This window comes from Vigna unguiculata, chromosome 9 (genome assembly GCF_004118075.2).
Source record: "Vigna unguiculata cultivar IT97K-499-35 chromosome 9, ASM411807v1, whole genome shotgun sequence".
Classification (NCBI taxonomy): Eukaryota; Viridiplantae; Streptophyta; class Magnoliopsida; order Fabales; family Fabaceae; genus Vigna; species Vigna unguiculata.
Window position 1 is genome coordinate 30,931,022 of NC_040287.1, and position 17,689 is coordinate 30,948,710.

At 35.9% G+C, this 17,689-nt stretch overlaps 3 protein-coding genes across 4 annotated transcripts; 2 read left to right on the top strand and 1 right to left on the bottom strand.

The window, feature by feature from the left end:
• The first annotated feature begins 914 nt into the window (after positions 1-914).
• Positions 915-6,289, top strand: LOC114163762 (U-box domain-containing protein 44-like). 2 transcript variants are annotated; one of them, XM_028048066.1, is made up of 5 exons: positions 915-1,201; positions 1,587-3,058; positions 3,173-3,476; positions 3,938-4,428; positions 5,033-6,289. In XM_028048066.1, the coding sequence occupies exons 2-5, from the start codon at positions 1,826-1,828 to the stop codon at positions 6,020-6,022; spliced, it is 3,018 nt and encodes a 1,005-aa protein (XP_027903867.1). In that variant the 5' UTR covers positions 915-1,201; positions 1,587-1,825; the 3' UTR covers positions 6,023-6,289. The 2 variants fall into 2 exon arrangements, with proteins under 2 accessions (XP_027903867.1, XP_027903868.1); XM_028048067.1 differs by lacking the exon at positions 915-1,201 and having other exon boundaries at positions 1,210-3,058.
• A 1,734-nt stretch (positions 6,290-8,023) lies between these two features.
• Positions 8,024-11,688, top strand: LOC114162212 (malignant T-cell-amplified sequence 1 homolog). The gene is made up of 8 exons (XM_028046028.1): positions 8,024-8,118; positions 8,509-8,590; positions 8,676-8,743; positions 8,836-8,933; positions 9,160-9,296; positions 9,409-9,476; positions 11,124-11,187; positions 11,384-11,688. The coding sequence occupies exons 1-8, from the start codon at positions 8,108-8,110 to the stop codon at positions 11,399-11,401; spliced, it is 546 nt and encodes a 181-aa protein (XP_027901829.1). The 5' UTR covers positions 8,024-8,107; the 3' UTR covers positions 11,402-11,688.
• Positions 11,689-13,201: 1,513 nt separating this feature from the next.
• LOC114164784 (oligopeptide transporter 6-like) lies at positions 13,202-17,320 on the bottom strand. Its single transcript, XM_028049546.1, has 6 exons — positions 16,777-17,320; positions 15,463-15,560; positions 14,727-15,296; positions 14,381-14,639; positions 14,105-14,287; positions 13,202-14,023 (listed from the first exon to the last, which is right to left on the bottom strand). The coding sequence occupies exons 1-6, from the start codon at positions 17,248-17,250 to the stop codon at positions 13,409-13,411; spliced, it is 2,199 nt and encodes a 732-aa protein (XP_027905347.1). The 5' UTR covers positions 17,251-17,320; the 3' UTR covers positions 13,202-13,408.
• Positions 17,321-17,689: the final 369 nt, after the last annotated feature.

Sequence of the window (17,689 nt, forward strand, 5' to 3'; positions counted from 1 at the left end):
TGTCCAAAGAACGAAGAAAGCTATAAGAAATTTGAAGCATGTGTGGATGACCTTGCAAAGTTTGGACCACCTGAAGCGACCCAGTTCACACAGAACGAAAGTAGGGACCACTACCGGTGCAAAAGCACTTTCAAATGAAAATGAAAGAGAGAAAGTTGAACCACTGTTATGAGAATAATAATGACAACGGAGGAAAGAAAACGGAGAAAGAAGAAGAGAACGAAAGAAGGAGAAATACAAAAATTAGGGGTGCAACACTGTAAATATCAGTCAGGCACAGTAAATTCAATTTAATTGTCTCAACCGAGACAGATGAAAAATTAATTAAGGTCAATTTGATATTTTTAAAAATACTGAAGATTCTTTGGAGATGAAGGAAAAGCCCCTTTATCTATTGTTCAAGCCCACGTGATAACCGAGCCGCTTAAGACCCTAAACAAACATCACATACGATATATCACCAAATAGATAAAAAAGTTAAAAAAAAATAAAAAAATATCAGTTTTAATTTCTTCCACACTATATAAGAGCACAAAAAACTGGGTCCTTGCAATTTGAAAAATTTAATTCAACAACAGAAATTCTAGAGTAATGTAACATATTAAATATTAATTTGTGATTAATTGAGAAGCTAAAATCTGTTAAACTCTACTAATATTTAAAGTGAAGAATAGAAACTGAGTTGTTTTTACTTGCAGTTGGCGCCACTTTCACGGAAGATACTGTAGCTGTAGCGTAATCTTCACTGCAACTTCAGTGCTGTACAGTGTACAGTATATACGGTCTCTTATCAACATCCACGACATCACACCTTCCGTTAAAAGGTTCTGTAATGTGACGTGGCAAAACCAGATAGGTTGGTCGCAGTATCAGATTATGCAATAATAACAGAGTAGTAGTAGAAAGGAAATTTTTGGCTTCTTGGGTCGCAACTTCTGAGGACTATGCAAGTAATTAGTCAACAAAAAACCGAGTCAAGATCAAGACTCAAAAGCGCACACGCATAACTGTTTCAAACCTATCTATCATTCACTTGCGTCTCGTTTCTTTTATCCCTCTTCTAACACCACTCTTTGTTGCATCATTAATGAATATAATTTTATATGATCACACTCTATTATTATTTGATTTACATTTTTCTTATTTCCCTTTTTCTTTCAACTATTTTTTCGGGAAATTCTGCCAAAACTGGAAGTCTCAGGTTAGTTCTGTATTTCTCTGGTATCTGAAGAAATTAGTTGAGCGCAAAACACACACACACACAACAAAAACATATATTATTATATTGAAGTTATTGGATTCACATGTTAGAGGAAAAATCTACATTCAATTGTTTTGCTGAGTTGAGCCTTTGATTTTGTTGTTCAATGCCGAGAGGAGTGTCCAGTGTTCATTTGAGGGAGGGTCTCTTTTTTTTTTGGTTCATGTTGCTTAACTTGGATATTCTAGGCATACAAACACAAAATTGTTACTGATTTTTATGCTTGGAATGGCCGTTGATCATTTATCAGTATTATTCTTTTCTGTTATGGTCAAGATTATTTTTCTTGCTTTAGGACTTACTATTGTGAGTTCTGTTGATTCAGCTTAACCCGCACAACCGTTTGTCTCAATTGAGAATGTTTCTCAGCTCTACGATGTATGTTTCACTCACACAAGGGTCCAGACAGTTCTGAAATTGAGCTTTGGATCGGAAATGAAAACTTATGCGATTATGTTTATGTAGTGATGCACGTGTAAGAAGAATTGGTTTGGTATTATATGTAAATTTCATCACTGTTTTGGTTAATGAGTGTTGGTTTTCGAACGAACCTGAGGGTATGAAATGGAAAGCGAATTGTTAACTCGTGCTTCACTTGCCCCAACATCGGAGTTACTTTCTCGGACCATACTTGCTCTATTTGACACTGTGAAAGCAGCCAATGAGGTTGTCATTCACAAGGAAAATTTTAAGAGATTCGCTATTCATTTGGAGAATGTTTCATTTATATTAAAGTCTTTGTCAAAGGAAGACATACACAATGCCTGGAGCTTGCAAAAGGCTATGGCTGGTCTCAACCGAGAGGTTGAAGTTGCTAAGCAGCTTTCTGTTGAGTGCAACAGTAGAAGTAAGGTTTATCTTTTGATTAATTCAAGGAAGATTGTTACCCACTTGAATTGTTGTACCAAGGATATAGGTCGCGCCATAACCCTCCTCCCTTTGGCCTCTTTAGACATTAACTCTGGTTTAAATCAACAGATAAGTGAGTTGTGTCAGAAAATGTTAGATGCTGAGTATCAAACAGCTGCAACAGATGAGGAGATTTTGAAGAAAGTTGAGACGGCAATACAAGAGGGAAATGTTGATCGGTCGTATGCGACTCAGTTGCTAGCTGGCACTGCACGTGCAATTGGGGTCCCCGTGGAGCAAGGTGCTTTGAAGAGGGAATTCGAAGATCTGAAAAATGAAATGGAAAATGCCAAGTCAAGGATGGACATGTCAGAAGCTCTACACATGGAGCAGATTATTGCAGTGCTTGGAAAGGCAGATTTTATAACTTCAGCACAAGAGAAGGAAAGTAAGTATTTTGAGAAGAGAAATTCCTTGGGTGAGAGACCATTGTCAGCTCTGCATTCCTTTTACTGCCCAATCTCTCATGAAATCATGGTGGACCCCGTGGAGACTTCCTCTGGGAAGACATTTGAGAGAAGTGAAATAGAGAAATGGTTTGCTGAAGGGAACAATCTCTGTCCCTTGACCAGGTTGCCTCTGGATACTAAAATCCTGAGGCCAAATAAAACTCTTAAAATGTCTATTCAAGAATGGAAGGACAGGAACACTATGATTACCATTTCTACCATCAAATCCGAACTTGAAACGAATGATGAAGAGGAAGTGGTTCGGTCCTTAGACAAATTACAGGATCTGTGCTCAGAAAGAGAGGTGCACCGGGAATGGTTACAAATTGAGAATTACATTACTGTTCTCATTAGACTTCTTAGTTCTAAAAATCGTGAAATAAGAAAGCGTGTTCTACTCATCCTGTCTATGCTTGTAATGGATAATGCGGAGAACAAGGTATCTCATAATTCCTTCTCATTATTTACCATATTCATTTCAGATAGCTCAATGTAAAACTGATACCAGTATTGATTTTTCATAAAAAAAGTTGGTGATATTTCTTTTTGGCAGGAAGATATTGCTATAGTGGATAATGGACTAGGATTGATTGTTCGTTCACTTTCACGGCAAGTTGAGGAGCGCAAGTTGGCATTGAAGTTGCTGTTGGAGCTATCTAAAAGTAAAAGGGTGTGCAGTCTGATAGGAAACATTCAAGGAAGCATACTTCTGCTGGTAACAATGTTAAACAGTGATGATGTCGAAGCAGCCAAAAATGCACATGAGCTGCTGGAGAACCTCTCTTTCCTTGATCAGAATGTTATAGAGATGGCAAAGGCAAATTATCTTAAGCCTTTACTGCTGAAACTTTCTACAGGTAATCCATAAACGAGACACACCCTCTAAACTTGTAGTTATTTGTCTTAGAACATCAAAATTCTGTGTTATTTGCCATTCTTTTCTGCGAGGGCCAAAGGGACTTCATTTTTTGAATTGATATTGATATACATTCAACTCTACGAAGTAGGACATAAGTAGACATATTCAAGTACTTGAGGAAAATTCTGCCCAATTTAACAAGCCTGCCAACAATCACTTATAGGAAAAGTAAGAAAGTAAAATTGAATCAATTTTCTCTCAGAAAGCCAACTTGTTAACCTCTTTGGAAGCTCTCATCAAATTTTCCTAAAAATGTAGAAGTTGAAGTGTATACTGAAAATTGAACTACAAGCCATCGAATTTTTTACTAAAAAATTTCAATTTTAACTTTGTGAAATATAAATCTGGCATGCATCGCTATGTACTCACTGGTTATCGTTACTTATTTCCCTCATGTAGGACCAGGAAATGTGAAAAACGTTATGGCTGAAACTTTGTCAGAAATTACATTGATCGACCAGAATAAATTGTCTTTGGTCAAAGATGGGGCATTGCAACCTCTTCTTCAGTTGCTCTTAAATGATGACTTGGAAATCAAGAAGGTGTCTGTCAAAGCTTTACTACAGCTCTCAAGCATGCCAGAGAATTGCCTGCAGATGATTAAGGAAGGTGTTGCTCAACCACTGTTGGAATTGCTTTACTGTCACAGTTTACAGTCACCTACACTGCTTGAACAGGTTGTTGCCACAATAATGCATCTTGCCATGTCAACAACTAACCAACAAGCTGAAGTAGAACAGGTTTCATTCTTAGATTCCGAGGAAGACGTGTACAAATTCTTCTCTCTAATTTCTTTGACAGACCCTGAGATACAAAACAAGATTCTCAAAGCTTTTCAGGCGTTGTGTCAATCTTTCTATGGCTTCCGCATCAGAAATAGGTTGAGACAGGTGAGCACTTTTTTTCTAAAGTTTTCAAATTTTAAGCCCCTAATGTTACATGATTAGGAAAATATAGAGGAAAAACAAGTGGAATAAGATGAGAGCCGAATGAGATAGAAAGAGAAAAATAGTCCATTCTCGAGTGCAAAAGAATTCCTTGTACTACATTTCAGTAGTTAACTATACTCAAAATTTCAATACTTGCGATTCACTAAATTCTATCCCCTAATAATCTATTTAAGGTTGACCGCTGTTCAAACATGTATGTTTTAGATTTATAAAAGTAGTTTTATTACATGCTCCATCAACTCTCCCCGATCCTTATATCAAACTATGGAACAGAATGATTCTGGCCACCTTAATCACAACAACAACAATAGCTGTATTAATAGTTAGTATCATCCAATGTGTTCAGGTGATTTTATAGATATATTTACAGCAGATTTCATACTTATATTCTATTACATTCTCTTTCACACTCTCCCCTATTCTTATATCAAACTATGGAACAGAGTAATTCTGGCAACCTTAATAACAGCAAGAATCGTAGCTGTATTAATAATTATTATCATCCAATGTGTACGGGTAATTTCATAGTTATATTTCACTGCAGATATCGGCCGCTAAATTATTGGTTAACTTATTGGAGACTAATACTCAAAGAGTGCGGGTCAATGCCTTGAAGCTGTTGTATTGCTTGACAGAAGACGATGATTATGGCAACATCTCACCACATATAACTGAAAGATTCATTGAAGTCTTGCTTGCCATCATTGAGGCTTCTGATGACGCAGAAGAGATGATTACTGCAATGGGTATCATCTCTAAACTACCGCAGGAGTCTCAAATGACCCAGTGGCTTCTAGATTCTGGGGCACTTAAGACTATTTTGACTTGTCTTACCGATCAACATAGCCATGCCACAGACAAAATCATAGAGAATTCTGTTCAAGCTCTTTGTCGTTTCACTGTCTCATCGAATCTGGAGTGGCAGAAGAGTGTGGCTTTAGAAGGCATAATCCCAGTACTGGTGCAACTGCTGCTTTCTGGAACACCCTTTACAAAACGAAATGCAGCCATTTCCATCAAACAGTTTTCAGAAAGTTCCTATCGCTTGAGCGAGCCGATAAAGAAGCCAGGTATTTTCAAATGCTGCTTTGTAGCTCGAGAAACTGGTTGTCCAGCACACTTAGGCACCTGCTCAATCGAGTCTTCGTTCTGCATCTTGCAAGCTAATGCCTTGGAGCCCCTTGTGCGCTTGCTTAGTGAGACGGATGTTAGAATCTGCGAAGCTTCCTTAGATGCGATACTAACTTTGGTTGATAGTGAAGCACCGCAAAGTGGAAGTAAGGTACTTGCAAATTCAAATGCCATTGCACCAATGATACATTTGTTGAATGTTCAAGCTCCCAGGTTGCAGGAAAAAATTCTAATAGCTTTAGAACGAATTTTCCAACTAGATGAAGTGAGAAATAAGTTCAAAGCTGTGGCTACAATGGCCTTCGTAGGCATAACTCAAGGGAAAGATAGCCGTTTGAAAAGTCTTGCTGGAAGAGGCCTTGCTCAATTGGGTATACTTGATAAACAGTCTTCTTATTTTTAGAAAACTGTCTCGCAATTGTTTGGTTATTTGTATCATTTAAGGCACAGAAATTAAAAACAAAATTTATACAAGCCAAGTTCATGTTTAAACTTTGTTTTTTTTTCTTCCCTTTATCTTCTTTATCCAAGATCTATACGTATTGTAGGGTCATTGTTGTCCTGATATGTCCGAGGCATGTAATACCTGAAATTGATGATGATTGTTCCCTTTCTACTGTTCTAAAGAAATATTGCATTGGATTGAATAGTAATTGGCAGCATTTCCGAACTTTGGCTACAACATATGCATATGAAGAAAACATCTCCTGACTTTTCCATTATTGTTCCCCAGTTCTATTGTCAGATGTTGAAATGTTGAATTTAGTAACTGAGAATAGTAAAAGGGTTAACATAGATTTTCCAGTTTGGCTTACTCAATTGTGAAATTTGATCCAAATCTTGGTTTTGTTGGTTTCTCTCAGGCCTAAGCTGGATAATAAGTCCTTGGAAAGAAATCTGTTAACTTCTTCCCCTCGCACCCAGACTACTGGTAAATAAAATCAGCACATTTTTAAAAAATAATTTGTTACACACATGATAATTCTTTATTAATTTATGTAAGTTAAGAGAGAGAATCGAGATATGAGTTTATGAAGGAAAGGTTGAATCAATTTTCTATTTTAGACTTTAGAAGAATTAGAAGAGATGGTTACTGCTCAAAGCATGGAGTAGAAGAACACTTTTTTGGTCAAAGTCTCTTGCATAATTTCAATGACTGAAAACGTAGAATATAAAAATAATATCAATAAAATAAATTTTCACTAAAGAAAAACCATACATAAACTAAAATGGTAAAAAAAAGAAAATTTTAAAGAAAAAAAAATAGTAAGAACACTAACACTGAAAAGTCCTAAAAGATAATATAAAAGGAAATTAATACTTAAGGAAAATTGATAAAAAAAGACTTACAGATAATAAAATTAGAAAGTATCACTTTCAAATAATATAAAAAAAGGGTTAAAAAATTTATTAAAAAAGTGGGACTTAAAAAAACAGTGAATGACACAACTGAAAAAAAACCGACAAATTTAACAAGAACAAAGAAAGGTATTTAAAGAAAAATTTAATAAGTTGAAGAGTGATTAAGAGTTAATAATAAATGTAAACTGTGGAGTAAAATATTTTTCTTAAAGGGGTTTTTACCTTCGACCCCAACCATTTCTTCGTCCTCTCAAATATTCACATTGACGACGATCTATGATGTACAAATATGATACGTGTAGTGTATTGGATACAACAAGTATCCAATACGTCGATACTTTAAATTTAAAATAATCAGATACGATACATGATATATACGTGATATATGAATAATGAAAAATGTATAATAATTCTTACAAACATAATAAATATATGATTATTAATGTGTGAATCCAAATTTTGTAATTAGAGACCAATTATTTTGGTAGTCAAAACCTTGAAGCTAATGTTAGTGACCAATTTAAAAAATAATTCATCATTAAAACTATTTTAATTATCAATTTAAAAATCAATTTTAATTTTTTTGGAACTATTTTAGTTGTCAATTTGGTCACTATATATTGACTAATTATTTTTTGTCACTAAAATTAGTCACTATTTAAAGATTTTATTGTAATACTACTACTTTATAAATTAGATACTTCATTGATAAGTATTTTTAAAGTATCTTAAAGTATCGACACAATCGTGTCGGATACAAATACGTGACCCAAGTTGAAGTATCAGTGCATCATAGATGTGGTAATTATCTATCTCTGACATGAGGAAGTAAGTGGTAATTAATTTATTAAATGTGTTTTTCCAATTTTTAGTTATTTTTAATTTTGTTAATTTGTGATGTTTGTTATGGTTGGAGGTGGAGGAGAAGCCCCGGTGCAGAAATCCTAGGTCTTAGCCCGTAAATGCTTGTTATGGACCAAAAAGCCCAAATTACATTGGGCCTTAGCTTGAATGGTCCAACTACAGAAACACCTGTAAGAGATGCGAGGTTGCGTTTGCATCTTCTCTCTCTTTCTACAATTTTCCTTGTCAGACAGATTCACTCTGAAGCTAAACGCTGCAAAAAATGTTCAAAAAGTACGCTTACTCGCTCTACAAAGATAACTGTGAAATCACCCTTCCTATACTCTGATGTGATTCAAAACCTGTTTTTCTCTCTCCTTTTTTTTTTTTTTCATTATGGGTTTTTCCTATGGATATTTTCGGGGTTTCGTTGCCAATTGCACCATTGATGGTGGAGATGGTGCTATAAACCCTAAAACATTATTAATTTTGTATTGGAACGCCCAATGTCCTCTTTTCCTAGTATCACCTTCTCCCAACCACTCGATAATTCCTGTAAAATGTGTAACATGTTCTCTAATTCATGTCCATGAACATGATCCTATTGTTCCCCCAACAATTGTTTATTATAACGTTGATTTTCCAGTATTTATCTTCAGATGTACGTTTAATTTTTTTCTCCAGATTTTCAGGCGAAGATGTGTCTGCACAGAACCAAGTGAAGGCCTCTGTTCAACGAAAAATACGGCAAAGTATTGCAGAAGAGGTTTAACCTTGTATAACAACATTCGTTTTTGGTACTGATTGGTTTTTCTGTCACATGTATACTAACTGCAATCCCTTCTCTGCAGTATCCAGGCCTTGAACCTGTGTTGGATGATATACTTCCCAAGAAGTCCCCTCTTATAGTTGCTAAATGGTTTGATTGTGGTTGTTTTTGTTGTGCATTTTTCTGTGTCATATCTTTTATGGTTGCTAACTGATTATTGCTTTTTTCCCATGGTCTTGTAGTCAGAACCATCTCAACCTGGTTCTTGTGAACAACGTGCCTTTGTTTTTCAGTGTTCGTGATGGACCATACATGCCCACCTTGCGACTTCTCCATCAATGTAAGTTTATAGTTCATGTATTTTTTAACTTGCCTAGTAACAATAATTATAAACATTTCGCTGGTTTTTAATTGACTGCATATTGCATGTCTTTTACATACCAAATGTTCAATGTTACATAATAAACTATTGAGGATGCAGCTTTGGGTACAGCTCATATGATGGAAAATATATTGAAATGGATTATGTGGAAAAATTATACTTGGTTAAATATTTTTCCTTTTAGATCCAAATATAATGAAGAAATTACAAGTTGATCGTGGCGCAATTAGATTTGTCTTGGCGGGGGCAAACATAATGTGTCCCGGTCTTACATCTCCTGGGGGTTTCTTGGATGAGGATGTAGGAGCAGAATATCCTGTGGTACTTCCATTATATTCTATTATACATATATTGATTATAATGCACAAAGTAAGCATTTTCTAGTGAATTTATATATTAATCATAACCAAACCATGTATTTATCTGATATTAGGCGATCATGGCCGAAGGAAAACAGCATGCTCTTGCTATTGGCTTTACAAAAATGTCCGCAAAAGACATGTAAGAAACTTTTCTTATCCCGTCCTTTGGTTGGAGGAAGTTTTTGAATGATTTAAGTATGAACTCTTTCACTATAAATATATGGATACTCTGTCAGATATTCTCGTTTTACTATTAAAAAGGTTTATTTTGGGCTTGGCAAATTTTCAAGGACAAACAAAACCAAACTAACGCAATCAAATTCAAGTTGGTTTATGTATGATCATGTGGTTGCCATATTTTCAATAATTTTGTACACAAATTTTGTAAAGATAAAGCTAAGAAAGTAACAAATTGCAGCACAGCAGAATCACCCCTTACCTGAATACCCTCGTCTGGTAACACCAACTAACATCCCACATTTCTGCACCCCTTGCACTTTCATCAACTGCTCCGTACGACCAAAACTACTCACCTATTAGATGCACTTGATCTCAAGCCTGAGATGGGTGCTTCTCAAGCTCCCCACATCCATCACCATCAACCTTGTGAAGTCAACTCAGCAATGCTGCTCTCTGCAACTGGTTGCAACCAATTATTCCAACATTCTACTCAAATCCGTAGTTCATCCAAATGAATCAACTCAGCAATGCTGAGATATGATGATTGCATTTTGATGGGTGGCCCATGAGAGGTCACTGACGGGTAGGGAGGAGAATATTGAATAGAGTTTTATCTTTAACTCATATGGGAGTGAATTTTTTTTTTCGTAAGGCATATATAGAAATACATTGGGTTGGCTTTTATGAGTTTCAAGCTCTTTAGTTGACTTGACTTAAATTAGATTTATATTCTTGTTAACTAATTTTCCTCCCAATTCAATCCGTTTTTTACTTTTGGTTTGGTTTGGGTCATGTGAGTTCCTCAGTCAATTGGAACGTGCTTCTTCTACCATACATTTAAGAGAAAAATTAAGATCTAAATAATTGTTTTTGCCATATCTCATTAAGAGCGTACGATCTCTCATGTGCAATCAAGGGTGGACCTTGTCTAAGTGGGGGATAATGAACTCCCCAAACAATTTTTTCCTTGGCTTCTATGAACACATTTATATGCCAGTCCCTTCTGACAGTGTTTTCATGAATATTATTTAGCTCCCTCACCTAATTCCTTTTCAGTATCACCAGTGTGCAATAATGAAAATACCATTGCAAGACCGGTGAGAAACAGTGAGAAAGACCAGTTTTTTATTTTAGTTTATTGAATGAAACTGAGGATATTGGAAGCAGTACACACTTTCATTGATCTGAATCCACTCCTTACATGATTTCTCTATCACATAACTCCCCCCTAAACCATTTACTGTATTTTTATGCAGTTACTGGTCTACAGACTATAATTTATAATTGAACCTTAATGAGCTGCAGGCATATCCTGCCGTCTTTCTAAAGCAAACCAAGTTTGATCATGATGGGTCTGCTATCAAATTAGCACCAGCTCAACTGAAACTTCAACATTGTATTTTAAAGGCTTAAAGCTGGAGCATCACTTTACTGCCTATAATATCAATAGTGTTCCTTACATCAATGCCATAGCATTTGCTTTTTGTTATTAAATAATAAAAAGTCGTCGATGATGTCAAAATAAAGAGAACTTTTTGATTTGCCTATGTTAATTTTCCTTGGTTGATTCTTGTACTCAAGAAGTTAAATATTTCTGTGGTTTCAGAAAAGCAATCAACAAAGGAATTGGGGTTGACAACTTGCATTATCTCAATGATGGTCTTTGGAAGGTATGATGGATATATGCTTTCCTTCTTGTTCGTATCACTATTAAGAAATCAGTAGATGTAGTGTCTCATATTCTTGCCTTTTAATGTACCCATTAGTGCTTCATAATATATTTTCTTCTGATTTTTTTTTTTTCCTTTTGGTGTTAGTTCTATATTTGATGCATCCTCATTATCTATTTTCTATACTACGTTGTAGATGGAGCGACTTGATTGAAGATGTTGTAAGAGCTTCAATGCCTACTACTAAGATGAATTCCTGTTTTCTGGACCTTGATCTAGATCTTAGGGATCATATGCGAACTTGTATGTTTGTTGTTATACGGTATAAACAGTAAAAAAATGAGTTTTGTTATACAGAGTGCTCTTAGTACTATGTAGATTTCCTGTAACATGGAATACACTCTGCGTGTTGACAAATACGAAGTTTTGTTTACTTTCGGACTTGAAATGAATACTGCAATCATGCTCGGAAAGTTAATTCAAACTTGATGCCATTTGATACTTTTGATTACCACAATTTCTTAAACAATAGCAAATGATGTAGAGAAAATTGGCTGTTGAAAAAAGTGTAGTTTATTCATTGCATTATTAGTAGAAATGACGCCATGAGCCAACCTGGGAATCACAACTTTGAGCTGGATTGGGTTGAAAAATCAAATTGTTTTGTCGGTTATGATCTAAAACTGGTATGGTTCACTTAATCCTTCGGGTTTGAACTAGATTATGGTTTGCTAATGGCGAACTGATCAACAACTCCGTATATTTTTAAAATGCTCTATTCTAAACTGAAACTGTAATTTCTTTGCCTCCTCCGCACACTTTCCTCTATCATTCCCACATCATGTTGCCACGCTACTTGACTTGGAAAGATTGGAATTGAGCTTCACACCATTCACAAGTGTTGTCAAGACACCACAAGAACTCCAAGAACATTTGTTCCTCTCACACAACACTCCTCCCTTCGATCTTGTCCCATCTGTGCTCCATTAGATTTGATCCTCCCGTGTTCTTCTGTTGCTCCTTTATGTTTCTCTGTTGCTTCTCCACTTTCCTTTTCTAAGGTTTGTTTGTTAACTCATCTTTCTAAGGTTCGTTCTGCACATGGTGGAACATGAAGCAAAGTTGAAGAGAAAGTTGGTGGAGTTGTTAAGGTTTAAAGGACATATTTGATCCGTGAGTTGAAGTGGAGAGAAGAGAAGGTTAAGATCGCTTAGCTTGGAAGTGTTAAACGATGCTCTGGCCATTGTTGTCAATACGTAATACCCAATTGATGATGATAGTTAAAGGGTGCTAATGAAGTTGGCATATATTTTATACTTTTCATTTTTATATGTACGAGTGAGTCAACCTTAACATATCAATTCGTGGTGGATTGAGTCACCTATCTTGTTCATTTTTACTATATGACTCAGGTATCCAAAAAACATCATCTCAATGCTTTTGATAATCCAATTAGTAGGTTTAAATATACCTTGTTTCAACTTTATGGTCCCTCGTTATAAGCGCTCCAAAATATTTGTCATACTCACCAAAGAGGCTCGAGTGAGTGATCTTGCTAACTACTTACGCGGATGCCAATATGGAGTGAAAATTACAGGTCATCAAAAAGGTAGCTGGTGTAAACACGTTAGTGATTAACATGACATGAAAATTTAGTTAATTGTGATTTATCTAATTTCTCATGTAACAACCCTTGTTATTAGGGTTTGTGTCTTAACATTACCAATAATGCGACCGAGTCTCATTGTACATCCAATAATCAGGCGTATAGATATGAAGATTGACCACATTTTGTCGAACGAGGTAGAATTTAATCGCAAGTTTCAGCGATATGCCATCCATTGTTATATTCAGCTGTTTATTTGGTGAAGGGTAGTAAATCATCGATTTAATCGACCACAATTATTGCCATCTTTTTTTGTTTTCATGTGGGTTAAGGGTTTAGTGCGTATCGGAAAGTATTATCCTTTCATGTGGGTTAACTGTCAACATTTGAGCACTTTCGAAAACTAAATTCCGAAGACCACGTGAGTGGCTTCTCACTTTCTAGTTTCCATCAAATTATCCTGAGAAATAAGTTTCACATGTAGCCAAACAATAAAATCTAAGATTTTCACCTCTAACTTTGTAGTTTTTATGAAATTTTAACCAATAAAAATGGTTTGCTGAAAGGTGGCTGCTATTGTCAGAGTATATTGCTAGCACTATCATACAATAACAATCAGTGAATGGGACAACCTTTAACTGCAATGCCTTTCTCAGTGGGACAAGTAGCCAAGGGACAACCTTCAAGATTATTTCCCCACCAGTTAAGCAAAACGTTGTTGTTGTTCAAAGCAAGAAACAACAAGATTGTCATAAAGGCAGTTCCAGCATCAAGACCACCAGACAGTACATAATTGCAGCGTTTCCACCATTGTTGTCTATATCTGTATGCAACGAACCCTGAGAGAAATGCAACCAGTATCCAACTAGTGAAGTTAACAGCTGTTGCAGGAGGCATTATTGATGTGGCACCCAACAACACAGGCATGTGAATTAGAGTTATCCACTTTTGCCCAGGAAATGCCTTGTGAGCAAGCCAAACCAGAAAGGGAGCAATAGCTCCACCAAGGAAGAAGAAATTCACTTTGGAATATTCACCAAGGTCTCCAAAGATTCTGCGTGGTCCAAGAAGACCCCATATAACTGATGCATCAAAGAACACATTGTCCATTGGGCATGTCCAAGGGCTATCAGGATCCAACATGTTGGTGTCACAAAGGTTAGGGATCGTTTTCATCAACCACCATGCCGTTACTGTGTATATAAATACTGATAACAGTGTTCCTACAACCTGCGTACAGTAAAATTTGCAACTGGATTTAGTTTCTTCAAATAAGAACTAACGCCTAATATGTGCTTTATGTACTCTTACCTGTGCCATGAACATTGTTCTTGGAGGAATCTTCATATAGTGTCCAAGTTTGAAGTCTTGCAAAAAGGTTAGTGCTTGAGTCATGCTGATGTAGCCATACACCTTAAAGCACATGTTAGCCACAGGGCGCTCTGGATACATGTAACCAATTATGTATTCTGTTATGATGTTTAAACCGGGTTGCTGTTAAGAACAAAGAGATGGGGTCTTAGAAAATTCTCCTTAGCTAGCATCATTGTAAAGTTAGCAAGTTCAGTAAGTGAATTGTTGAGATACCTGATTTGTTGTAGCATTTATTATTCCGATTGGAAGTGTAAAGAAAATGGAAATTGCACAAGCTAGCAACACACCCCACCAAGGCAACTGGAGCGATTCATTGTAGTGCTCACAAATAAATATAATAAGAGCGATGTTCACTACTAGAATGATGTAAAACCACCACATTGGCACTGATTTGTATCTTCTCATGAGTCTTGTGTGTATGTCTATTTTTTTACTGTTTCCAAAGGCCCTTTTACTTTGATTCCACATTTCCCTGCATAGGACGCATATATAACTGTTAATGAAATTGAAACTTCGAAAGACACAGCATATTTCAGATGATGGTGAACAAAGTGGATACCTGCCATGAAAGAGCAGAACATGCACAATGGTAGCAGAAAGTGCTGCAAATCCAAGGCCATAGGTCATTGCAAAGAATGTGCTGAGATGCACAGGTCCGTTGATTGCATAGGCATGCCGATCAAGGTGGAAATCGGAGTTGACAATAGTTGAAATGTCATACCGGGAACCGTTTCCCATGAACAGCTTACTTGAAAATATTGGAAAAGTCTTGGCATCATAGACATTGAACCAGTAAGAAATTGGTGTCATCACATACATTATAAGCAAAAACCCAACAGCAATGTTAGCAGTAGCAAACCAAGGGCTGGCTAATGGACTTCCAAGGTAAGCAGAAATGGTAGACCAATCAAATCCAAATGCTGCAATTCCAAGACCCTTCAAGCCAGAACCAAGTTGTTGGACAAGAATGGACTTGGGGGCAACCCAACAAATCCAAGAGAAAGATGTCAACATTGAAAACATATAGCCAGGAAACACATAGTAAGCCAAGCCTGAGACCAACACAAGCAGGAAAAACTGGGTTCTAGTTGTGCCTCCTTTTGGCCTCTTTCCTTTCTCATGCAGAGCACTGCATTCATGTACTGAATCAGCATAGTTGCATAACTAGCTAAATAAAAAATGCTAGCAGCACACTCATCTAGACACATTTTCTATTGATGATTGAAGTTAATTGAAATTTTCAGTTTTTGATGAATAGAAAGGGTATTGTTGCTAACACTACAAAGAAAATTCACCTGAATAATGAGACTTGAACCAGATTAGAAGGCCACCACATTTCCCCTGGCTCAACTAGAAATTTCCGGAATAGTCCTGCCCAACCAAACCCCAGCACCTGAATTTGAATCACAAAGCATAACTTATGATAATACTCCACACAACAAGTCCATTAGTACAGTACAGGAATTAATACCATTACAAAGAAAAGAAATAGCTTTGCAACAATGTTTTCCACTTATCCTAGAGACTAAGAATGTTACAACATTATTGAGTATCCCTAACTAAATAGGACAATACTATGCATGATGGTAGTTTTTCTTTCATTTCACTTCCATCTCAGTTTTCTTTCGATGGCTGTCTTTATTTTTCATCAAATCACTTGTCAGGTGAAATCGCTTATCTCTCATCTAATCTATTTTAGTGATATCACCAGTGTATGTGTGACTAAAACCAGATAGCTTGAAATTACAATTAAGATAATAGAAGAAGACAGCAACTAAGACTGTCCAGAATTGACATTACTAGCTTCCACACATCCAATTTTGGGTGTAGGAGAATCGTTACTCTCCAAAAATGAAACAACAGATTTGTTGGGACATGTCACAGGACTGAATATTGACTAAAACTTCAAATATTTTTATCTTGGATCATGTAATCTCATTTAATGTTCTTTATCAAAGCTGTAAGAAACTAATATGACCAAGTAAAACCAACCTAAGCTTTTCAAACTTTGTTAAGCATTTTAGTAAAAAGTAGATGATTTCTTTAAGGCCTTTCCAATTTTAAGCTACAATTTTCAGAGCCTGGGATTCAAATCTCAATTTATTCCTTTCATTTTTCATCTTCTCTCACATGGTAGGGCCCCTGAGGAATTTTTCAGTCTCCAAAGAATAGAATACACAAAAGAAGTCATATGGTAATCAATTCCTTATAAGTTAAAAGTTGCCCTTGTAATTGACTTGAAATACAAAGTATACATGTTTTTGTTGACAGAATTATCCAAGAGTTGACTCTAATACCGTGTTCCCTAGATTGTCATAATTTTAACAAGATTGCATAGGATTGATTCTGAGTATCTGAACATCAAGTTAGTAAGTACAAAAGAAATATTAATTATATGTAATCCCCAGTTTTGCTAAGACTAAAGAAGTAACTAATTTAACTCATAACAAAATGTGTCCAAAATTCCTATCAACGAACATACAGGTATTAATTATAGGTATGCTGATTTTAAAAGAATTAACAAAAAAGTATTACAGATTGTTACAATTAATAATCTGTTTTATAAAGAGGAACAAAGACTAATAAATATGAAAGGTAGTGAAGAAAACCTGAGTAGTTAACATGACAAGTAAGGCAGGAAGGAAATCAAGCTTTCTTTTATACATGAGCTTGACTGCACTCAAAATATGAGTTGCATAGACAGTTCCAGCACCAGAATTGGCGAAGATGGTTATGAGAACATGTTCTTTGATGTTGAAAGGTCCAGGGTTGAGTGAGAACTCAAACCTTGTATCCTTGAAGAACACACGTGTCGGCAAAGTCCTTGCCATGAAGTGGCCAATAGGAACCACAGCAATCTGAGCAGAAACTGAGGTAACAATCAAAGGCTGTGTCCTGTACCAGAAAAACTGGTTCACAAAGGACAACAAGACGCATGAAAGAACCCCCAGAACCCACATTCTAAAGGTGAGAATCTGCATGTTGGGGTCATCGGTTTTGGGCACAGTGAGTTCCACTTGTTTCACTGGACACTCTTCATTTTCTGAGTCTGAGCCACCCTGAACCTCAAAAGTGGAAGGCATGGTGAAAGTGTGTTGGCTTGAAACAGAAATAAGGTGTTACAAGAAATTGGTAGATATATATCCATGTATATTTACAAAGACAGTGACGAATATTTCTACGCACAAAACGACATAGCGCAATATTTTGGGAAAAACGAAGAGCTATGACACCGACTTAAAGTTGTCTATATCATCCACACTACTATTTTGATGAATGTTATGTTTGACCTTCATTTTATTGCACATCAAAGTAAGTATCGTCATTGGATGCTCCTTTAGTCCTTCCCTTCAATGATGACTAAGCTCTTATTTTTTTATAATGATACTATACAACAACTAAATTTTAATAATTTTCTTTTATAATTTAAGTTACATATTTTGAGTAGATTTAAAATATAAAAAATAAAAAAAATTTAAAAATGGAAAGTCACTTAAAATATAACAATTTAGATAATAAAAA

Bases quoted from the DNA above. Each gene is read 5' to 3' on its own strand.
- LOC114162212 (XM_028046028.1), top strand. The intron at 8,934-9,159 runs GTAAGTTTATAG...TTTTCCTTTTAG, and splicing joins CTTGCGACTTCTCCATCAAT to ATCCAAATATAATGAAGAAA. The intron at 9,477-11,123 runs GTAAGAAACTTT...CTGTGGTTTCAG, and splicing joins AAAATGTCCGCAAAAGACAT to AAAAGCAATCAACAAAGGAA.
- LOC114164784 (XM_028049546.1), bottom strand. From the start codon at position 17,250: ATGCCTTCCACTTTTGAGGTTCAGGGTGGCTCAGACTCAGAAAATGAA. The intron at 15,297-15,462 runs GTGAATTTTCTT...ACATGAATGCAG, and splicing joins GTTCAAGTCTCATTATTCAG to TGCTCTGCATGAGAAAGGAA. The intron at 14,288-14,380 runs GTATCTCAACAA...TGTTCTTAACAG, and splicing joins TAAATGCTACAACAAATCAG to CAACCCGGTTTAAACATCAT.
- LOC114163762 (XM_028048066.1), top strand. From the start codon at position 1,826: ATGGAAAGCGAATTGTTAACTCGTGCTTCACTTGCCCCAACATCGGAG. The intron at 3,477-3,937 runs GTAATCCATAAA...TCCCTCATGTAG, and splicing joins ACTGCTGAAACTTTCTACAG to GACCAGGAAATGTGAAAAAC. The intron at 4,429-5,032 runs GTGAGCACTTTT...ATTTCACTGCAG, and splicing joins TCAGAAATAGGTTGAGACAG to ATATCGGCCGCTAAATTATT.